Here is a 21,145-nt window from a genome sequence, read left to right as displayed (position 1 = left end):
GAAATCTCTTTTTGAATTAAAACACTGAACATAGATGTCAAGGATGTATTTAGGCTCACGATCAGTGGATCTGTCCAACCCATCCCCGGCTGATCCTCATCACAGTGTCCTGTAAAACACAGATTAGATCTTGCTGGTCCCCAGTGAGAAGTTTTTCAATGTATCCCCATTGCCTTAAAATAAAAGTCTGAACACCTTAACATAACACACACCCTCTGATCTTCTCCTACCCTTCTTTCCTGGGAGATACTCATGTACCTCAGGAAAGAGAGACACATGACACCTTAACATGACATGCACTGTGTGTGTGTGTATAGATATATAATTACATATAATGATCCATATATGTATATATATTTATCTAATGTATATATGTATATACATATCCATTATATTTATCTAATTTGTTATATGATATATATGTATATATGTGTGTCCACATACATGAAGTATATACATGATATATTTAATAAATATATATAATGATAAATATATATAATGATTCATGTATATTGTATCTAATGTATATGTGCATACACATATATACATCATATAATACAACAAATATATATGTATACCATATGTACATATAAAACATACAATGCAAAAATATGTATGGATATTTTTGTGGCTATAGAAATAAGACTGTTGGGGTTCAGGACATGTTACCCCACAACATGGCTCCTTGGCATTTGAGGAAACAGCAGAAGCAGGAAGGACTCTCTGACTTGCTCCTACCATTCTCCCCTGAAGCTGATCACAAAACCTTGAAAAGTCACCCTCTGATCTTCTCCCACCCTTCTTTCCTGAGAGATACTTAATGTAACAGGTTTCGTCCTACTCCATACCCAGAGGAAAGGAATGAAGACATAGAGATGCCAAGAAGAATTGGAAAAAACAGGCCTTGCTAAGTTTCACCCAGTTAATTACCATTAGATCATATCCCCTTTTGCCCAATCATGCTTCTACATGAATGTCTACTGTTCATCCAACCTACACATAAAAATATGGTTTTCCCGGTTTCTCTGGGTGTTCATTTCTGAAGGCTCCCATGCTATAAAAAATTTTTGTTAAATTTGCTATGTTTTTTCTTTCTCTCTCTTTTAAAATCTGTCTTTTTATAGAGTAAATCTTGCAAGAGGTGAAGAAAAGTTATTACTCTTCCTCTTCTAGATAATTTTTTTTTTGAGACAGAGCCTTGCTTTGTCACCTAGGCTAGAGTGCAATAGTGTCATCTTGGCTCACTGCAATCTCTGCCCCGGGTTCAAGTGATTCTCCTGCCTCAGGCTCCCAGGTAGCTGAGATTACAGGTGCATGCCACCACTCCTGGCTAATTTTTGTATTTTTAGTAGAGACAAAGTTCTACTATGTTGGTCAGGCTTGTCTCGAAATCCTGACCTTAGGTGATCTGTCTGCCTTGGCCTCTCAAAGTGCTGGGACTACAAGCGTGAGTCACTGAGGCTGGTACTCCTAAGTGATTCATGTTAAAAGTATAGGCTCTTTATACAAAAATGTACTTCTACACTCTAAGTGGGTAAATAGCACATGTGAATTATATCTCAATAAAATTGTTATTTAAAAAACAACAACAAAATATAGGTTCCAGAGTGATTACTTGGGCTTAGAGCTTACTTCTACCCTTTAACTTGCTATAAAACCTTGGGGAACTTGCCTATTCGTCAGTTTTCTCATAGTAAAGTGAAAATAAGAATGAAACCTATCTTAGAGGTCTTTCCTGAGAATCAAAACACATAAAAAGATAAGAACAATACCTGGTATGGAGTAAGCATTTAAGAAATGTCAGCTCTTATAATGACCTCTCCCCTCTTATATCTGGACAGTCTACCCCATCTCTACTCTCTGTCTGTGTTGAACTTCTAAAACTTTTTCCTTATGCTTCAACAGGATTTTGTATATTCTTGAAACAGCAATTCCACATTTAGCCCTTCCAGCCCTTGGATTGCTTAATTCATTCTTCCGGTCTTGACTTAATCATTTCTTTCAGGTAGGTTTCCCTTACTTGTAAAATTAGGCTAAATTAATCTCCTAATATTGTTTCTGTAGCATTTTATACTTTGCTCCTATGATAACACTTTTTTAAAGGTAAACGTTTAAAACATCTGTCTTTTGGCTGAGTGCAGTGGCTCATGCCTGTAATCCCAGAACTTTGGGAGGCTGAGGCAGGTGGATCACGAGGTCAGGAGTTCAAGACCAGCCTGGACAATATGGTGAAACTCTGTCTCTACTAAAAATACAAAAATTAGCTGGGCATGGTGGCAGCATGCCTGTAATCCCAGCTACTTGAAAGGGTGAGGCAGGAGAATCACTTGAACCCGGGAAGCGGAGGTTGCAGTGAGCTGAGATTGTGCCACTGTGCTCCAGCCTGCGCNAAAAAAAAAAAAAAAAAAAAAAAATCTGTCTTCTTTCTTGTGTGGCTGTAGATCCCAAAAAGGCAGGGACACAGAATGTCCCTGTGGTCAGCACAGCAGTTGGCCAGAGTAAGCACTCAATTAACGTTTGTTGAATGTGACTGAATTTCTTTCTAAAGGAGAACTGCCTACACTACAGCTTAAATAACGTTAAGAAGCTTCTTGTTGATGCTGCCTCCTTTTGTTTTTGAACCATGAGAGTTCTTGCAACATAAATAATGTCTAACTACATTTGTCTTTTCTCTTTGACTTTCAGAGCCAAAATAATATTACCTATTCCCATTACCATTTCCATCACATCCTGCATAGTACTCTGCCAGTAAAGTCTCCTAGAGGATCTAGCGCAACCCGGAGACATCTCCTTAATTCAGTCTTTGGGAAAGTAAGTAATTGCTGTTCACTATATGCTGATACATGGCAGTCTCATCCCCATAAACAAATCCAAGTGTGCTTATTTTTGCTGGAAAAAACGAAGGCAGCTCATTCCACCTCCTTGGTCACACTGTAGTTTCTGGTCTTGCTGCTGCTGTATAGGAAGCTGCTTCTCGTTACCTTGCACTTGCGAAGACAGATCCATTACACTTCCCTCTATTTCTCCTCTAGGAAGTTTCTCCCAGCCAGCTCTGTAGGCCTGATCTCTTCCTACCTTGTCTTCAGCACTTACCGTCCACTTAATCCTCTCAGCATGTCCAAGTTCTAGCTTCTATTTTTATTGAAGTTTTTAAAAACATTCTCACTGCTATTTAATGTTTCACTGGATATGTGTTCTGATGCCCCTACTAGAATATAACTTATTTGAGAACTTTTAAAGAGGAACTTTTGTACTATGTTCTTGCCTCTCTGCACTGAACTTAGCTTGGTGACAGTTGTACAAATGGTGTTCCACAGGAATATATGGAAGGAAAACAATAGACATTAATATATAGGGTACTCATAATGTACCTAGCACCACATTGAGTACCTGACATAATTATGTAGTACTCTGTTTTATAGATGAGAAACTGGAAGCTTTCAGAGATTGAGAAACTTACCCAGCGTTACAACATTAAAGCCAGGAGTTCAATCCAGGCAGTTTGTGCCCACATTCCATACTCACTTAGTCTGCTGACCTATACTACTGTTTTAAAGCGGAGAACCTTCGAAATTTGCTTCTATTCTGTACCTTGAAGAAGGCTGGGTATTCTCTCCTCTGTCTCTCCTTTTTTTCTTTGTTTGGATTAACCCTTACCCTACTGACCACTATTTCTAGGGAAGATGGTACAAAAGGAGCTAAGATTAAAGGCTAGCACATGGCAGATGTAGAGGGCAAGCAAGGAGGTGAGGCATAAGGAGCTTAAGGGAATATTTTTAGTACTCTTTTTCTTGCAATCAAATAAGCAAATGAAATTCAAATCTTTCCAATAAAGGAGAACAAAGTTAATTTCCTTCCCTATTCTGTGCACTGAGTTTTTCTTATTCACATTGTCATCTCATTAAATTTCTAGTATCACAGTGGAATACCAACATTCCCCTCTGCCTCTGCTGGAAAAGCAAAAAGCAAAAATTCTGCTCAGGTGACTGTTGGTGGTAAAAGAATGTTCTGCAAGGATCAATATAATTAATAAGAAAGGAGACAATATACCCAGATTACATGGAAAGCCTCTTGACATTGAAGATAGCCTGACAGAAGTTTATCTCCTCATTGGAAAATACTCCGTCCATGGCGTTAACTGGCTAGAAGAAAACTTTGACAATAAATGCAAGCCAACAGATGCTTGAAAGCGCAATGACTGTGGCTTAATAGATAAATCCAAGTCATGTCAGTTCCGCAAACAAAAAACAAAAACATCTCCCTCCCTTGTAAATGGTTGGAATTGGCTCTCTTCAAAGCACCCACACAGTGAACCTCATCCATTCTTTAATCGAACTAGAAAGCTGACAAACATCCCCAACTTCCTTATTTCTTGCTCCCCCGAACACCGCTGAGGGCTGCAGTGGCTGAGCAGCTGGGAAGGTCTGCAGCGGCAATGCTGCTGGGGTGGCTGTGGAAGTTTACACAGAAGCATCAATCCGTGACGCTCATGTTAAATCGCATTCCCCTCTTGCTGAAGGGAAAACTGTGTGGGGTCCAGCAAACGCCTCTTCCTGCATCAGGAATTCACCCCTCAAGCTTGAGGGGAATAGCTGAACCACTGCAGCTTACGCTGCCTGCAGACATGGGTGGATGAATACATGCTACTAGGCAGCGAAATCACCTAGGCTTTTAGACTGACTCTTTAAAGTTTTTTTTTGTTTGTTTTTTGTTTTTGTTTTTGTTTTTGTTTTTTTTTAGAATTATGAGTGCTGTATTCCCCATAGCATTTCAAACGAACCCCTATTATTATTTCTGTATTGTAGAATGTTGCTTTTTCTCATTAAGTATCTCTGGTTTATTAGGTCGTGGTTGTTCATCTGAGACTCTTTTATATTTGGCTTCCTTGCTGCATTATTTATGGGAAATGTATCTTTATGATCTAATACATTATTCCTGTATTCCTGTAAATAATAAACCAACTTTAAAATGAGGTGTCACTGAAGAATTAGACAACCACCACTTCTTTTTAAACAGTTGAATATCCAGCAGATTATCTCTGCTAACCATAACTGGGAGCAGAAGGCGGGCCCTGGTGACTTTTAGGCTTTTTTGATTTATTACTCAAATGTTACTATTAGATTGGTGGATTCTCATCTCCCAGGGATCAAGGTCTGAACTATTCTATTTTCCCTACCCTATCTGAGAAACCATGTTCCACTCTACAATATAATCCTTCAGCCACTCTTATGCTTCCTTCTGTGTACTGATGAAATACTTCAGAGAGGAAGAGGAAAAAGGAAAAAGAAGCAAAGAGAAAGGAAAGAGGAGAGGCTGTTTATTCAGAACCTGAATACATCTAAGTGATGTCCATGTGATTCGAATGATGTGGCCAACTTCACGTGGCTGTAAGTATGACGGAACCCAGTTTTGCTGCATTTTAAAGCCTTTTGAGTGGCTTCACCTTGTCATGGTAAAAGGGAGAGTGGACTAGGAAAAGCACAGGAACATGGGATAAGTCCCTGGACTTCTGAGGATGCACCGGGGAGGGGGATCATTGCCCTATAAACCACCCCTGGAGCCTCCTTCAGATAAAGAAATAGGCTGGGTGGCTGTGGGCTGTTTGGTGAAGCTCTAGTTAATGAGCTCTGTTGAGTATTTGCTTTGGGACACTTCCTAGGTAATTCTCTCTCTGGAGTTCAACTATTTAAGTTATGTGAATGACTCTCTGATTTCTCTGTTCAGCCAGGCATCTCTTGTGGGCTTTTTGTCTGGCTTTTCCTACTGGGCAGTAGACCTCTTCAAGGCAGGGGTCAAACTTCAAGACCCAGTATATGTAAGGCTGAAGTATTAACCTCCAATCCCAAGCCATTGCTCCTATACATTTCTGTTAATGATGTCACAATTATCTGACCGACAAGGCTTACCACACCAGAGTTATCCCCAACTTCCCTCTCCCCTGATCCTTCATGTTAAATTACTTGCCAAGTTTCATTAGTTCTATCTCAAGGTGTCATGTCCTATTTCTTCTCTCTTCTCTTTCAATAGGCCTTTATGAATCTTCAACAAATGTATTACAATATTCTCATGACTTAGGGGCAATCTCTCCCCTGCTTCTTTTTACTACACTGTCAGGTGAGTTGTGAGACATTCCAATATTCAAAATCGTTCAATCCATTCATGCAACAAATATTAGTGAGCACTTATTATGTGCCAGGTGCTATTCTAGAGTCTATGAAACAAAACTTCCTCCTATCATAAAGCTTACATTCTAATGAGGAAGGATAGAAAGAAAATGAAAAAAATATATATCACGTCACATTGTGATAACCGGCCTGAAGATTAGGCCATACAACAGAATGGAGGTACAGACCAGGAACTGGCAAACTTTTTCTGTAAAGGGCCAGACAGTGAATATTTTAGGCTTTGTGGGCCATATGATCTCTGTCTCAACTACTCAACTCTGCCACTGTACTGCAAAAGCAACCACAGACAAACTTAGGATGCGATCATGTTCCAGTAAAATGTTATTTACAACACTAGGCAGTAGTTTTGGCCTGATTTGGCAAACAGGCCGTAGCTGACCAACTCCTGATGTACACAGTGATAATGGGACCATGCTATTTTATGAAGTGGTCAGGGAAGACCTCTTTGATAAGGCGATGTTTGAGCCATAAAGTAAGAGGTTATTAGCACATCCTAGAAAAGAAGATTCTATGCAGAGGGAAGAGTAAGTAAAAATGCTGGGAGTAAAAACTTGCTTGGAGCACAGCGAACAAGGGAGAGGGAACGTTTCAAGTATTTTCCACCAACACCTTTCACACTCCCCGGGTTCCACTGTCTCATATATAGCCATCCAAACATCATGATTTTCCATGATCTGACTACTATAACATGTATTTGCTTTTTTTTTCTTTTTTCCTAGCATCCATTCCCTTTCCTGATAACAACACCATAATTTTCCTTTGGAAAAGTGCTCTGTTTCACTCTCAGGTATTCCAAGACCAGCTCTAGCAGTGGGAATATGACCTAGGCCTTGCTAACCAGCACACCATGTCATCCTGGTCACAGTGACTAGCTGAAGGATAGATATATGGCCCACAAGAGTCCAGCCCGAGTAACACCCAGGACATCATTGGATTTATGTTAGGAAGATAAGCACTCCTTCTGCTCACCTGCAGAACTGAAGACAGAATACAAGATTAGAAAACAGAGCTGAGACATGGTTAAAAGAAAGAGTGAGAAACTTAAGTTTTGGTTTCAATATCTGAGCCACTGAATCTAGCCTGCGGCCAACTACTCCTGAGCTTTTCAGTCACATGAAGCAATACATTTCCTTGCCTCTCCCTTTGAATTGGACTTAATCACAACCAAATGAGTCCTGAATGATAAACATGTGTGATTCCATTCACCACGCAAATACTCTATATTTTTCTTCCCTCCTCATTTATATTCAAAACCTAGTTCAAATGCACCTAACTGAAAGTTTAAAAAGATTTCTAAACCCTCTCTCTCCTACTACACCCAACCCAGCTGAATTTTATAGGCCCTTTGTTTCTATTCTTCTTAGGTAGCCTGTTTTCTTCTTGGGTTCCCAGATCTGCCATATGAGTCTATCTCTCTGATTAGACAGAGGGCTCCCTAAGAGAGCAGGAACAGTGGTAATCATTGCTGTATATTTGTGGCACCTGTAGCAGTGATTTGGCAATATCATATTTAATACATATGAGAGACACACATTTAATGAGTGAACACCACTAAGAACACTCCCACCCCTTTCACTGTAATTATCATTTGCCAGGTTGCAGTAGAGAGTTTCATCAAAAACAAATTCAAAAGGCTAAAATGTACCATCTGATGTAGTCCTAAAAAAAAAGCATCAAACCATGTTTGAATCTCTATAACTTTTATGCTAATTTAAATAGCTTTGTACTTAATTAAAATGTTTTTCAATTGATAATAATGTAACTCGGATAATTAGCATCAAGTGGCATCTAGAGGATATATTTTAAAAAAACTAATCTACAGTATAAATGCACCTAATTAACAATTAGAATAACATTTTATAATTGCGTTTTGTTTATAAATGCTATAATGTCCAATTGCTTGTTCAATGAAACTGGTCATTAATGAAAACCAAAGTCATGTTTTCCCTGCTGTTGTCACTGAAGATGCCTCTTGGTTGCACTGGCCTTTATGTTGTGTACCTTCTTGCTGCTTTTTAAAGGCCATTCCTGTCTGATATTTTAAAACTGTGTTCTGAAATTAAAGCTGAACTATACCATGCCTCATCTTGCATACTAACTGTACACCTTTTTGGCAATTAAATGAATGGGTCAAATTATAAGCCTAATTCTTTTGTGCCAGAGACCTTTGTAACATGGAGAAACCAGGGATAGCAAAGCCATTTTGTGTTCCTGTGAAAAAAGACAGAGACTGGTACTTGAATAATGCAAGGCCCTGAAGACTAGGATAATGGTGGTCCCATAAGGAAAATTATGGGGAGAAATCTCTGGAAGTTTGGTGGGGGACATTAGTTTAGCAGAAGTAAGGAAGTAGAAGTGATGCAAAGACCCCCATAGGGAAAAGTACAGGCTGTTGAGAGTTTGAAACTGGAATTGGGAAGCATTTGAGGCAAGTACAGATTTAGGGGTCATCTGAAAAGAAGCAAATATTTAAACCATAAGCAGGACATCTGTAAATGTGGACTTTACAGAAATGTGAACATGAAAAAAAGGACTAAACTGTAGGGAGTCTACAGGTTTGAATCCAAGCAACCAGGTGAAAGAAGAGTTAGTGAAAGGATCAGGGAATGGTCAGAGACTTAGGAGAATTGTGGAGCCCTCTTAGGGAAGAGTGGAGCATCCAGTAACCAAAAAGGAGAGGAATATCTGGAAACTGTTACCCCGTTCTCTTTCCCTCTCATTGTGACAGCTATGTGCTGTGGAGTCTGGGAAAGAAGAGCCCAGTGATAGAAGTCATAGAGTGTGCTGAAGACTGCCTGGATTTAGATCCTGACTCTACTATATGCTCTCTTTGGAGTCCATCCAGTGGAACTTCGGACAAGTTACACCACTCTGTGCCTCAATATGCTCATCTGTTAATGAAAGTAGTAAGCCTGGCTGGCCATGGTGGTTCAAGCCTGTAATCCCAGCACTTTGGGAGGCCAAGGCAGGTGGATCACTTGAGGCTAGGAGTTTGAGACCAGCCTAGCCAATGTGGCAAAATCATCTCTACTAATAATACAAAAATTAGCCAGGCATGGTGGTGCATACCTGTAATCCTAGCTACTTGGGAGGCTGAGTCACAAAAACCGCTTGAATCTGGGAGGCAGAGGTTGCCATGAGCCGAGATTGCACTACCGCACCCTGGCCTGGTGACAGAGCAAGAGTCCATCTCAGGAAAAAAAAGAAAGAAAGTAACAACCCTGTACCCTCCATAAAAGGTTGTTGTGAGGATTAAATGCATTTATTCATGGCAAGTGATCAGTTCAGCCCCTTACAGAGAGTAAGCACTCAACATGTTAGCTATATTTATGTTGCAGCAAAATAGTATAAACTGAGCCTGAACTCAGTTGAAAGTTACCAGGAGATTTGTGGCAAAATGATTTTGCTAGTATTGTCTTGGGTCAGTGGTTTGCAAAGTGTAGCATGCATCAGAAACACCTGGATGTCTTGCTTCAACACAGCTTACTGAGATCTATCTCTGAATTTCTCATTCAGTAGCTCGGGAGTATAGCTTGAGAGTTTGCACTTCTAACAAGTAGACCACAGCTGAAGCTCTTCATCTCAGGGCCAAATTTTGAGAACCACTATCTTAGTGAGTTGGGGGAATTGTGGAAAGTCAACCTGGCCTTCAATCTCTCCATTACTTAAGGTCCTGCTGGAGAACACATATGATAGTGAGACCAGCCTTACTCACACAGGCATGAAAAGGGCTGTGTAATACTTCCTAGCCTATAAAGGTGTTTTCTTTTCTGGCCCTGACTATGTCAACAAAATCAATTGATCCAAGCATACCTGATATATGAATACCCCTGCAAGTTCTAAGCCAATTTCTTTTGTGAGCACACAAGGGCTGTGTACAATTTCAGGATTTGATGGGTCCCCCGAAATTCAACTATTACCACAAAGAAATAGCAAGATGGCTGACTAGAGTTGCCAGGTGCTTATCTTCCCACAAAAAGGAATGCAAGCAACAAACAGTTATATTTCAACCAGAGTGACTGAGGAAGTACAATAGAGATCACTAGGGGAGTGCCAAGATTCCTGTGGAACATGGAAAGCCAGGAAAGCACCATAGGAAGAGGAGCAAAGCACCCTACTTCTGCCACATTGTCTCCTCTACTGGGATCAACTTGTAGCCAGGAGGGATTTTTTCTTAAAGGGAAAAAGTAAGCTGGAGACCCCCAGTGGTCTTTATTACTGCTACACACACCCGAAGTCCTCGCTGCCAGGGAGGCCTTCAGTCTTGATAGGCCCTAAATCCACTTTGCAGCATTACCTGGAGGTCATGCAGTTGCATTGCCTCGCCTCAGAGTGGGACTCTCCATTGTGTAACCTCCATCTACTGTGACCTAAGCTGCTATAGCACCACAGCATCTTAAAAATGGATCAACTGCTAGAATACATGCTGCTCTGGAGGTTGGTAGCCATGGCATCTCTCCATTTCTAGGGCACTGCCATCATACCGTCATGCTCACATGGGTAGTTACAGCACCACAACCCTGGCTGCACAGAACCTAGGCTCAGTGGAGCGGCTGAGATGCTGGCCTTAAAATCCATCCAGTACCCTTAACCCCAGAAAACAGGCAAACGTACATAATGGGGAAGCTGACACACAGCTGGCTGACCTGCTGTACCTGCACATGCCCAGCCCAACAGTCAGCCTGGTGGTGGACCTGTCACTAGAAAGCCTTGTGAGTAACCAGCCCATAGTACCCACATGCACCAAGTCCAACAGCCAAGTCTAGTACCTCCAGCTCCCTGCAGAACTTCACTACTGCCATCACAAGCTCAATGGTACTATGTAATTCTTTGAATCCTTTAGTATGAAGGTTAAAAGTAAAACGGTCAAAACCAATAACAGCTACAATTAGTGGTTAAGAAACACACACACACACACTATATATACATATATATATATAGTGTATATATCATACACATCATAAATGTATATATGTTTGTATGTGTATCTACATATAGTGTATACATAAATATACACCTATAAAATGTGTATATATGTATGTATACATATATAATGTGTATATATTTCATGTATATATATATATATATAATGTATATATTACATATACTAATATTAATATATGTGAAGGCAACACAATATCAAAAATATAATTTGTTGGCAGGGAGGAAAAAACTCTATAATATTTCTCATGTGACTGAAATTAAATTGTTATTAGCTTAAAATAACCTATTGTATCTATGAAACTTCATGTTTGCCCCATGGTAATCACAAGTAAATTACAGCACATACACAAACAAGAAAGAGAAATAAAACAAAGCTTAGTACCACAGGAAACCACTACACAACAGAGGTAAAAAAGAGATGGAGTAAATTTTCACCTATCAATAATAACTTTGAATGTAAGTGGATATTTATGCTGCCTACAAGACTCTCCTCCTTATTAAACACATAGATTGAAAGTGGAGAAACGGGAAAAGATAATCCATTCAAATGGAAACCAAAAGCAAGCAGAAGTAGCCATACTTATATGAAATAACATAGTCTTTAAGTCAAAAACTACAAAAAGCAAGAAAGAAGGTCATTCTATAGTGATAGAATCAATTCAACAAGAAGCTATAACAATTGTAAATATATATATACCCTCAATACCAAAGCTCTCAAATATATAAAGCAAACATTACTAGATCTAAAGGGAGAGACTGACTCCAAAATAGTAATAGTAGAAGATTTCAACAACTCACTTTCAACAATGGAAATGTCATGAATACAGAAAACTAACAAAGAAATATTGGACTTAAATTACACCACAGACCAAATGGACCTAATAGACATTTATAAAACATTCCATTTAAGAGCTGTAGAATATATACATTCTTTCAACTACACATCAAACATTCACCAAAATAGATCACATGTTAAGCCACAAAACAAGTTGTAACAATGAAGATAAAGATTGTATCAAGCATTTTTTTTCCTGACAATGGTATAAAACCAGAAATCAACAAGAAGAAAAACTTCAGAACTTTACAAATACATGTAAACCACCTTCTCCTCAATAAGTTAATGGGAAATTTTAAATTTGAGAGAAATAAGAATGAAAACACATCATGTCAAAGCCTATGAGACACAGCAAAAGCAGTCACAAGAAGGAATTCCATAGCAAAAATGTCTATATCGAAAAAGTATAAAGATTTTTAAGCAATCTACAAGATACACTTCAAGGAACTGGAAATATAAAAACAAAACTCAAAGTTGGTAAAAGAAAATAAATAATAAAGATTGAGTAGGAATAAAAAACAGAGATTAGAGTTAAAAAGATCAATGAAACAGTGGTTTTTTGAAAATATAAAGTGACAAATGTTTAGCTAGACTAACATAAAAAGAGAAGACTCAAATAAAAGTAAAGATGAAAAAGGAAACATTACAACTCATACAACAGAAATAGAAAGGATTATTATATATCTATATGACTATATACCAACAAATTTGACAATCTAGATGAAATGGATAAATTCTTTGACCCTATAGAACCTAACAAGATTGGATTATGAAGAAATAGAGAAATGGGAACAGACCAATAATGAGGAAAGAAACTGAATCAGTAATAAAAAGTCTTCCATCAAAGAAAAGTCCAGGACATAATGACTTCACTGCTGACTTCTTGCCAGATACATAAAGAAGAACTAATATCAATTATTTTCAAATGATTCCTTAACATTGGAGAAGAGGAAACACTTCCAAACTCATTTTACAAGGCCAGTATCGCCTTGCTATCAAACCCAGACAAGAACACCACACAAAATAAGAAAACTACAGGCTAATAACTCTGACAAACAGATACAAGATTTCTCAACAAAATATTAACAGACTGAATTTAACAGGATATTAAAAAGATTATTCATTATGATCAAGGGGGATTCATCCCAGGAATGCAAGGATGGTTCAATATCAGCAAATCCATAAGTGTGATATACTACATCAATGGAAAGAAAACCATATGATTTTAATACAGTCAGAAAAAGTATTTGACAAAATTCAACATCCAATCACAAGAAATTCATCAAATTAAGTATAAAAGGTATGTACCTCAACACAATAAAGGCTATATACAACATATCATCAGCTAACATCATATTAAATGGGAAGTTCCCTCTAACATCAGGAATAAGACCAGAATGACCACTCTCACCACTTGCATCCCACAAAGTACAGGAAGTTGTAGCCAGAACAATTAAGCAAGAGAGAGAAAAAAGCATACAAAATGGAAGGGAGGAAATAAAATTGTTCCTGTTTGCAGATGACAGGATTTTATATATAACGTGGTATATAATGTGGAAAACCCTAAGGAGTCCATCAGAAAATTATTATTGGTCAATTCTAATCAATAAAGTTGCAGGACACCAAATGAACATATACAAATCAGTAGCATTTCTATGTGCTAATAGTGAACTATTTGAAAAATAAATCAAGAAAGCAATCCCACTTACATTAGCTACAAAAAATAAGATACCTATAAATAAACTTAAGCAAAGAAGTGAAAGATCTCTATACTGAAAACTACACAAAATTGATGAAATAAATTGAAGAGGACACAACTAAATGAAAAGAGACTCCATATTCACAGATTAGAATAATTCTTAAATTATTAAAATGGCCATACTACCCAGAGAATTCTACAGATTTAATGCAACCCTATCAAAAATACCAATGACTTTCCTCACAGAAATAGGAAAAACAATTCAACAATTCATCTGGAACCACAGAAGACTCCAAATACCCCAAACAACTGTAAGCAAAAAGAATTAAATTGCAGGCATTATACTTGTAAACATACTACCAAGCTATAATTACCAAAACAACATGGCACTGGCATAAAAGTAGACACATACACCAATAGAAGAGAATAGAGATCTCAGAAACAAATTCACACACCTACAGCCAATTGCCTTTTCATAAAGTTGATAAAAACACACATTGGGGAAAAATAGTCTCTTCAGTAAATGCTGCCAGAAAATTGGATATCCACATGCAGAAGATTGAGATGAGACTCTCACCATTTATAAAAATCACCTCAAAATGGATTTAAAGATGTAAATGTCAAATCCCAAATTATAATACTAGAAGAAAGTATAGAGAAAATGCTTCATGATATTGGGCTAAGGAAGGATTTTTTAGGTAAGATTTCGAAAGCACAGGCAACACAGGTAAAAATATGGGATTACATAAAACTAAAAAACTTTTTCACAGCCAAGGCAACAACAGAATGAAGAGACAACCTACTGCATAGAAGAAAATGTTTGCAAACTATACAAGAGTTAATATCTAGAATACACAAGGAACAGCAAAAAAGGCAAAATAATCCAATTTTAAATAGGCAAAATATCTTAATATTTCTCACAAGAAGATATATCAATGTTCAACAGGTATATGAAAATATGCTAAACATTATTAATCATTTAAATATAAATGAAATGCAAATGAGATACCACCTCTCTACAGTTAGGAGTATTATCAAAAAGACAAAAGATAACAAGTATTGATCAGGATGTGGAAAAAAGGGAATCCTTAACATTGTTAGTGAGAATACACATAAGTATAACTATTACAGAAAACAGTATGAAGGCTCTTCAAATAATTAAAATAGAACCACTGTATAATCCAGCAATCCCACTACAGGGTATATACCCAAAGTAAATGAAATCAACACCTCAAAAAGATATCTCCAGTTCCATGATTACCGCATTACTATTCATAATAGTCAAGACTTGGAATCAACCTACATGGCCAACAATAAATACATAAAAAATGAATATATAAAGAAAATGTGTTATGTCTACATGACGGAATACTCTTCAGCATAAAAAGAATAATATTCTGTCATTTGAGACAAAATGGGCAAACCTGGAGGACATTTTGCTAAGTAAAATAAACCAGACACACAGAGAAAAATACCACAGGATTTCATTCATATGTGGAATTTTTAAAAAGTTGATTTCATATTAAATAGAAGTTGAGAACAGAAAAATGGTTACCATAAATTTGGAGGGGATGAAAGAGAGAAGGAGAGAAGGATGGGGAGTTTAGTTCATGGTTTAAAGTTGCATTTAGATAGGAGAAATAAGTTTTGGTGTTCACTGTACAGTAGGATGACTACAGTCAACAGTAAGTTACTGTATATTACAAAATAGCTACAAGACAGGCTTTTGAATGTTGTCATCAAAAAGACATGATAAATGCAGAAGGTGTTGAATATGCTAATTACCTTAGTTTCATTATTATATGATGGATTTATGTATCAAAATATCAAATTGTACCCCATAACTATGTTCGACTGTAATGTGTCGATTGAAAAAAAAACTCATCACCAACAACAGTTAGCATGCACTGAATGCTTTCTGTGTTCCGCACACTGTACTATTAACTCTACACACATTGTGCAGTTCAGTACTCCCAACAGCACGGAGTACCAGGCATTATTACCCTATGTCACAGAATTATAAGAGGATCCCTAGAACAGTGAAGCAACATACCCAAAGCTCTAACTGACCAAAGAAACCAGAATATACAGTTAGCTACAAAACCTGTGTTTTTAGTTCCTCAACTGCGTGACTCTTGGATGCTCTGTTTTCCCCAGGAAAGTCATGCATGTATGAGAGATCAGTGACTACCGTCTACCTACATTTGTTCCTTCCATATCTTTTCCAGAACAAAAGTTTCCAAATAACTGAACTTCTAGTCTTGTAGCCATACTATTCAAGATCGCTTGAATGTACTAAAGGTTGTCATTGTCCTAAAATCTGAATAGGTGGGTATGGCTATCCAGAGAAAAATTTTAAAAAACTGTTCTGAATCCACAAGTAAAGCTACTAGATGCAAGAGACATTATGTTTTTAGGCCTCTACTGCTTATTTCTGCTCAAGTCAGTATCAACTTAAATAATTGACTTTTTACATAATTATTTACTTATGTTTTTTATTATATTCATTCACTCTTCCTTCCATTTGCTATTTTGTTTCTATTTCTCTATACAAATGGAAACTAAACCTTAGAGAGAAAACATACTTGAATACAGTCACTCAGGTCCTAAGTGGTCCCGATAAGGATAAAACCCAGCTATGTTAGATGCTACCATGAAATGTGCAACCAGATTCAAAGCTCCCAAGAGTTTACACAGTCTGACAACTCAAAAAGACAAACTTCTCATTATGCTGAAAATGAAACTGCCGAGACTTGTCATTCCACACCATATGGCTGAAACCCAGCTGACAGGAAACTCATTTCTGTAACACACTGGCTCATTTCACTGAGTAGGTTGATGCAAGATTTGTGGGGTGGTCATTTTCAAGTCTTTTTAGCACTGATAGCAGCAGTGATATTTATTTTGATGCTTCCTTTCTGCATTTCACATAAAAAAGCAAATGTTCCTAATGATGGAGAGAGAGAGATTTTATCCTATATTATGCTCTAAGTGAAATATCACAAGCATAACTGCAAACAACAACGAAAATACGCACCTGCTTTGAAGTCACCAAAAACTATAATCGTTTCTCAGTCTTCTGTCTAAGTAACTATGCAGTGGGTTAGGATAGAGGTTAAGTTCTTAAGTGATACCATCACAGAGTTTTGTACGTTAAGATTAAGCCAAAGTGTTTGGACGTTTAAAATTATCCTGTGTCTTTGCAAAGTCAGATTTTAAAGCGGTAAAGTGACTCATGATGTACCAAGGAATTAACAGGAAGTGCCCAGTTCTCTTGCATACAATGATCTGGGTATGAGATGACACCACTTTTTCCCTCAGGCATTTTGTTTTACAGCTGGTACAACAAAACGCTCTTTTTTTTTTTTTTTTTGGAGACAGTCTCACTACGTTGGCCATGCTGAAGTGCAGTGGGGCAATCTTGGCTCACTGCAAACTCTGACTCCTGGGTTCAAGTGATCCTCCTGCCTCAGCCTTCTCAGTAGCTGGGACTATAGGTGTGTGCCACCACGCTTGGCAATTTTTGTATTTTTTTGAGATGGAGTTTCACCATGTTGGCCAGCCTGGTCTCTAAATCCTGACTACAGGTGATCCACCCACCTCAGCCTCCCAAAGTGCTGGGATTACAGACGTGAGCCACTGAGCCTGGCCCAAAGTAGTTTTACACCAGAGGATAGCTTGAAGACTTTGGGTTTCCCTCTACACCAGCCAATAATTAAAACAGAAAATCCCATTTCTGCAAAAAGAGAAAAGCATAAATTGTGAAAATAGGAAAGGTCTTAGGAACATATTTACATGTAGTGAAGTTCACTGAGGCTGGAGTCTGTCGGCAGGGGTTTGGGCATGGGCCCTACCACTTACTGGCACTTGATCTTGGACAATGTTCCTCATCTGAAAATGAGACAAAATAGAGGTGGCAGCAAGTATAGGGCTTTGGGGTAAAGTCCTCTATGTCCAACATGCCTGGCTGGGAATTCTAGCTGTCAGCCATACTTTGGTTCACCTCTCCCTATGACTCAGCTCAACTGTGTTATCTGTAATCCAGGGGTGATAAAAATGGTGTCTACCACACAAGTGTTTGTGAGGTGCAAATATAATAACGCATAGCAAGCATGGTACCTAGATCATGGCAAGTGATCAACAGACTTTTAAAAAAAGACTATCCACTTAAGGGGTTTCAAAAATAAGTTATAAGTGGTCCCCAGAGTATCCAGAGGGGAAAAGAATCAAACTATACTAAGACTCCAAGTCTCAAGTCTTTCCTTTGAAATCCTCACTGATATGGTTTGGCTGTGTCCCCACTCAAATCTGGTCTTGAATTGTAGCTCTCATAGTCCCCACGTGTCATGGAAGGAACCCAGTTGGAGGTGATTGAATCACAGGCTGGGTTTTTCCTATGAGGTTCCTGTGAGAGTGAATAAGTTTCACTAGATCTGATGGTTTTATGAAGGGCAGCTCATCTGCACATGCTCTCTTGCCTGCTGCCATGTAAAATGTGCCTTCGTGCTTTCTTTGCCTTCTGTCATGATTGTGAGGCCTCCTCAGCTATGTGGAACTGTGAGTTCATTAAACATCTTTTTCTTTATAAATTACCCAGCCTTGGGCATGTCTTTATTAACAAGGTGAGAACATACTAATACCCTCGCCTACAACCCAGAGAAATCTTGTTCTTTATCTATTTTATTTATTGGGATTGTGTATTGCATTTTACTTTTAAAAACTTCTGTAACTGGAAACATTGTTTAAAAATTCTGGGTAACTCTAATTTTACAGACAGAAAAAATGCAAGGCCCTGAAAGACAAAGGGGTTGTTTCAGATCACACCACAGGTAAACCACTGAACAGGAATTAGACTGCACTTGGCTTTATCATCTCTGCACCCTGCATTTTTGCCTCCATTAGACCATATAAGAACGGTCACTTCCATCTTTTGACTCTGCTGAGCTCATGATGGCCAGGATGCTGCTAAAGTTTTGAGAATGGAACAGGAGAGTATAATGGGGCCAGGAGTATTAGGGAAGTCAGGGGCAAATACAAGTGGGAGAGTGGGGGGTGACAGTGATGGAATATACGTGCATACATGTACATGTGTGTGCATTTGACCATGATAGGCATTCAACATCCACTGAACTTGAGAGGCTGGCAGAAGATCCAGATGAAGAAGATCCAGAATTCAAGGAAGGTACCAGACTGGAGATTAAGCTCTAAGAGTCATCCAGGAAGGAAATTAGACATGTATGTGTACTGAGAGAGAAACAGAGAAATAGACCAGATAAGCTGATTGTGGGAGGAGGTAAAGAACAAGAAAATGACAAGAGTATGAAAGATAAAGAAGATGCAGAGTGCAAATAATAATGCAAAGACAAATATAATTTCAAGTAAAAGTACCTTATAATAATACTAATTTAAGATCATAACACTGAGCACTTAGTATTTTAGTCAACTCACTACTTTACATAGATGATTTCATTCAATATTTTTTAGCAATCTCAGAAGATACTCCTATTACACCAACTTTATAAATATTTAAGCAAGCAGGCACAGAGAGGCTAGATACATTGTTTAAGGTTACACAGCTAGTAAAGGATAGAAACTGGGTGAAAAATGAGTTGATTCTAGAGCCTGAGATTTTAGTCACTGTGCTACAGTGAATCTCAGGGAGCTAAAGAAGGAAAAGTAGTGTTAACATTAATAGTAACAGCAGTACAAGTAGTAACAACAGCAGCACCTACTGTTGACTGAGTATTATTTTGTGCTAGGGGCCGCGATCAGTGGAGGTAACATGGTCTCATTTAGCCTTAGGGACAACTTGAGATGGGAGATGCTCTTAGTCCTATTGAGCAGAAAAGGAAACTGGCTCAGTGACACCAGCAACTTGCCCAAAGTCACAAAACTAGTGGGTGACAAGAGTGAAAAGCCAGGTCAGCTTGAGTTCTAGGACCCATAAATCACCATGCTGGATTATTTCAGTGTATAGCCACAAAAGATCCATTTGTCATGTGCTCGAATTCAATAATTCCAATAGTGGGATCATAGACATTTCCGCAAATATTTTTAATAATGAACTCTCGGTGTTTTCACCATTAATTCAGTAAATCAGAGTTGGAACTATGAACCTAAGCCTTCAACAGTTTCCTAGATGATTCTTCAATTGCAACCAGGTTTAGGAATCGCTGTATCATGTATGCAAGTCTGGAATGTGTCAAGCCCGACTGCCAGTCTGTGAGGACAGAATGTGCTAAATGAGACTTCTTTGGATGAGCACTCATTCTCACACAAAGCTCAGTGTTGAAACATGTGCCAAAAAGACTTGACAGCTTGAGAAATTTCCACTAGGGGACCAGACTCAGGGAAGTTCAACCTCCTTGCTTTAAAAGAATCCAGGAAACTGGCCTAAATCACTCCGCTAGACACCATTTGTCTTAGTCAGTTCAGGCTGCTGTAACAAAGTACCATAGCCTGGGTGGCTTATAAACAACAGAAGTTGATTTCTCACAGTTCTGGAGGCTGGAAGCCTGAGATCAGATGCCAGCCTGGTCAGGTTCTGGTGAGGCTCCTCTTCCAGATTGCAGACTGCTGACTATCTTGTACCCTCACATGACAGAGACGGAGCTCTGGTCTTTTCATCCCCTTGGAAAGACACTAATCCCATTCATGGGGGCTCCACCCTCATGACTTAATTATCCACCAAGGCTCCACCTCCTAGTACCATTACCTTGGGAGTTAGAATTTCAACATACGAATTTTTGGAGGACATATTCAGTTCATAACACCATTTTGTATCTCCTCTAAAATGCACATAGTAGGATCAAACAAGTTCAATGATTCAAGTTTTCTTACCTAAAACTCTTAATCTTTCAGCTCCTACGACCACTTCATTATCGTCTGCAGAGAAGAGCAATTTTCCAGAAACAGTTTTTACTTCAAACTTTTTGCCATAAGCTTCTACAGCTTTTGGACCTGAGAGAGAGAGAGAGAGAGAGAGAGAGAAAGAGAGAGAGAGAGAAAAAAATATTAGTCTTATCGCTTTGACTACAAAAAGCTTTTCATAGAACATATACATCTAACAAGATTGTATTAGACTGGTTTTCAAAAGCTGACCATGAAAACCAGTCTCATGACTGTAGCCAGGTCTTGTAAATTACTTTTAGTCATATACTCTTGGGCTATAGTTTTGAAGACCAGCATGCCCTTCCTCAAAACTAATGCTTGACTGTGATTTCCCTTAGCTAACCACCAAACTGCCATCACATAGTTGTGGATTTTGTTTGCATATGTCAAGGCACCAGAGGCTCAAGAAGGGATTACCTCACTTCTTGAGGGAATAATATATCTTTGGCCCTCCCTAATTGTCAGAAAGAGCTTTTTAAAATTCAGCTGAAATCTGATTCACTTTGTACCCGTAACCCACTGGCTGCATTTGACATCAAGAGAAATCTATTTCCTTAGTATATAGATCAGTTACTAGCAGAAATGATTATT

At 38.4% G+C, this 21,145-nt stretch overlaps 1 protein-coding gene across 5 annotated transcripts in view; it reads right to left on the bottom strand.

The window, feature by feature from the left end:
* The window catches only part of SGCD (sarcoglycan delta), a 640,365-nt gene that overhangs the window by 139,616 nt on the left and 479,604 nt on the right, over positions 1 to 21,145 (bottom strand). For all 5 annotated transcript variants that reach the window (XM_017514183.2, XM_017514182.2, XM_017514180.2 and 2 more), the window contains one exon: positions 20,504 to 20,623. In XM_017514183.2, coding sequence (XP_017369672.1) covers positions 20,504 to 20,623 — 120 coding nt within the window. The remainder of the gene's footprint in view (positions 1 to 20,503; positions 20,624 to 21,145) is intronic.

The sequence above is a fragment of the Cebus imitator genome, unplaced genomic scaffold, assembly GCF_001604975.1.
Source record: "Cebus imitator isolate Cc_AM_T3 unplaced genomic scaffold, Cebus_imitator-1.0 Scaffold519, whole genome shotgun sequence".
In the NCBI taxonomy this organism is placed as follows: Eukaryota; Metazoa; Chordata; class Mammalia; order Primates; family Cebidae; genus Cebus; species Cebus imitator.
Note: the sequence above shows the minus strand (reverse complement) of the source record. Positions and strands in the feature narration are given on the sequence as shown.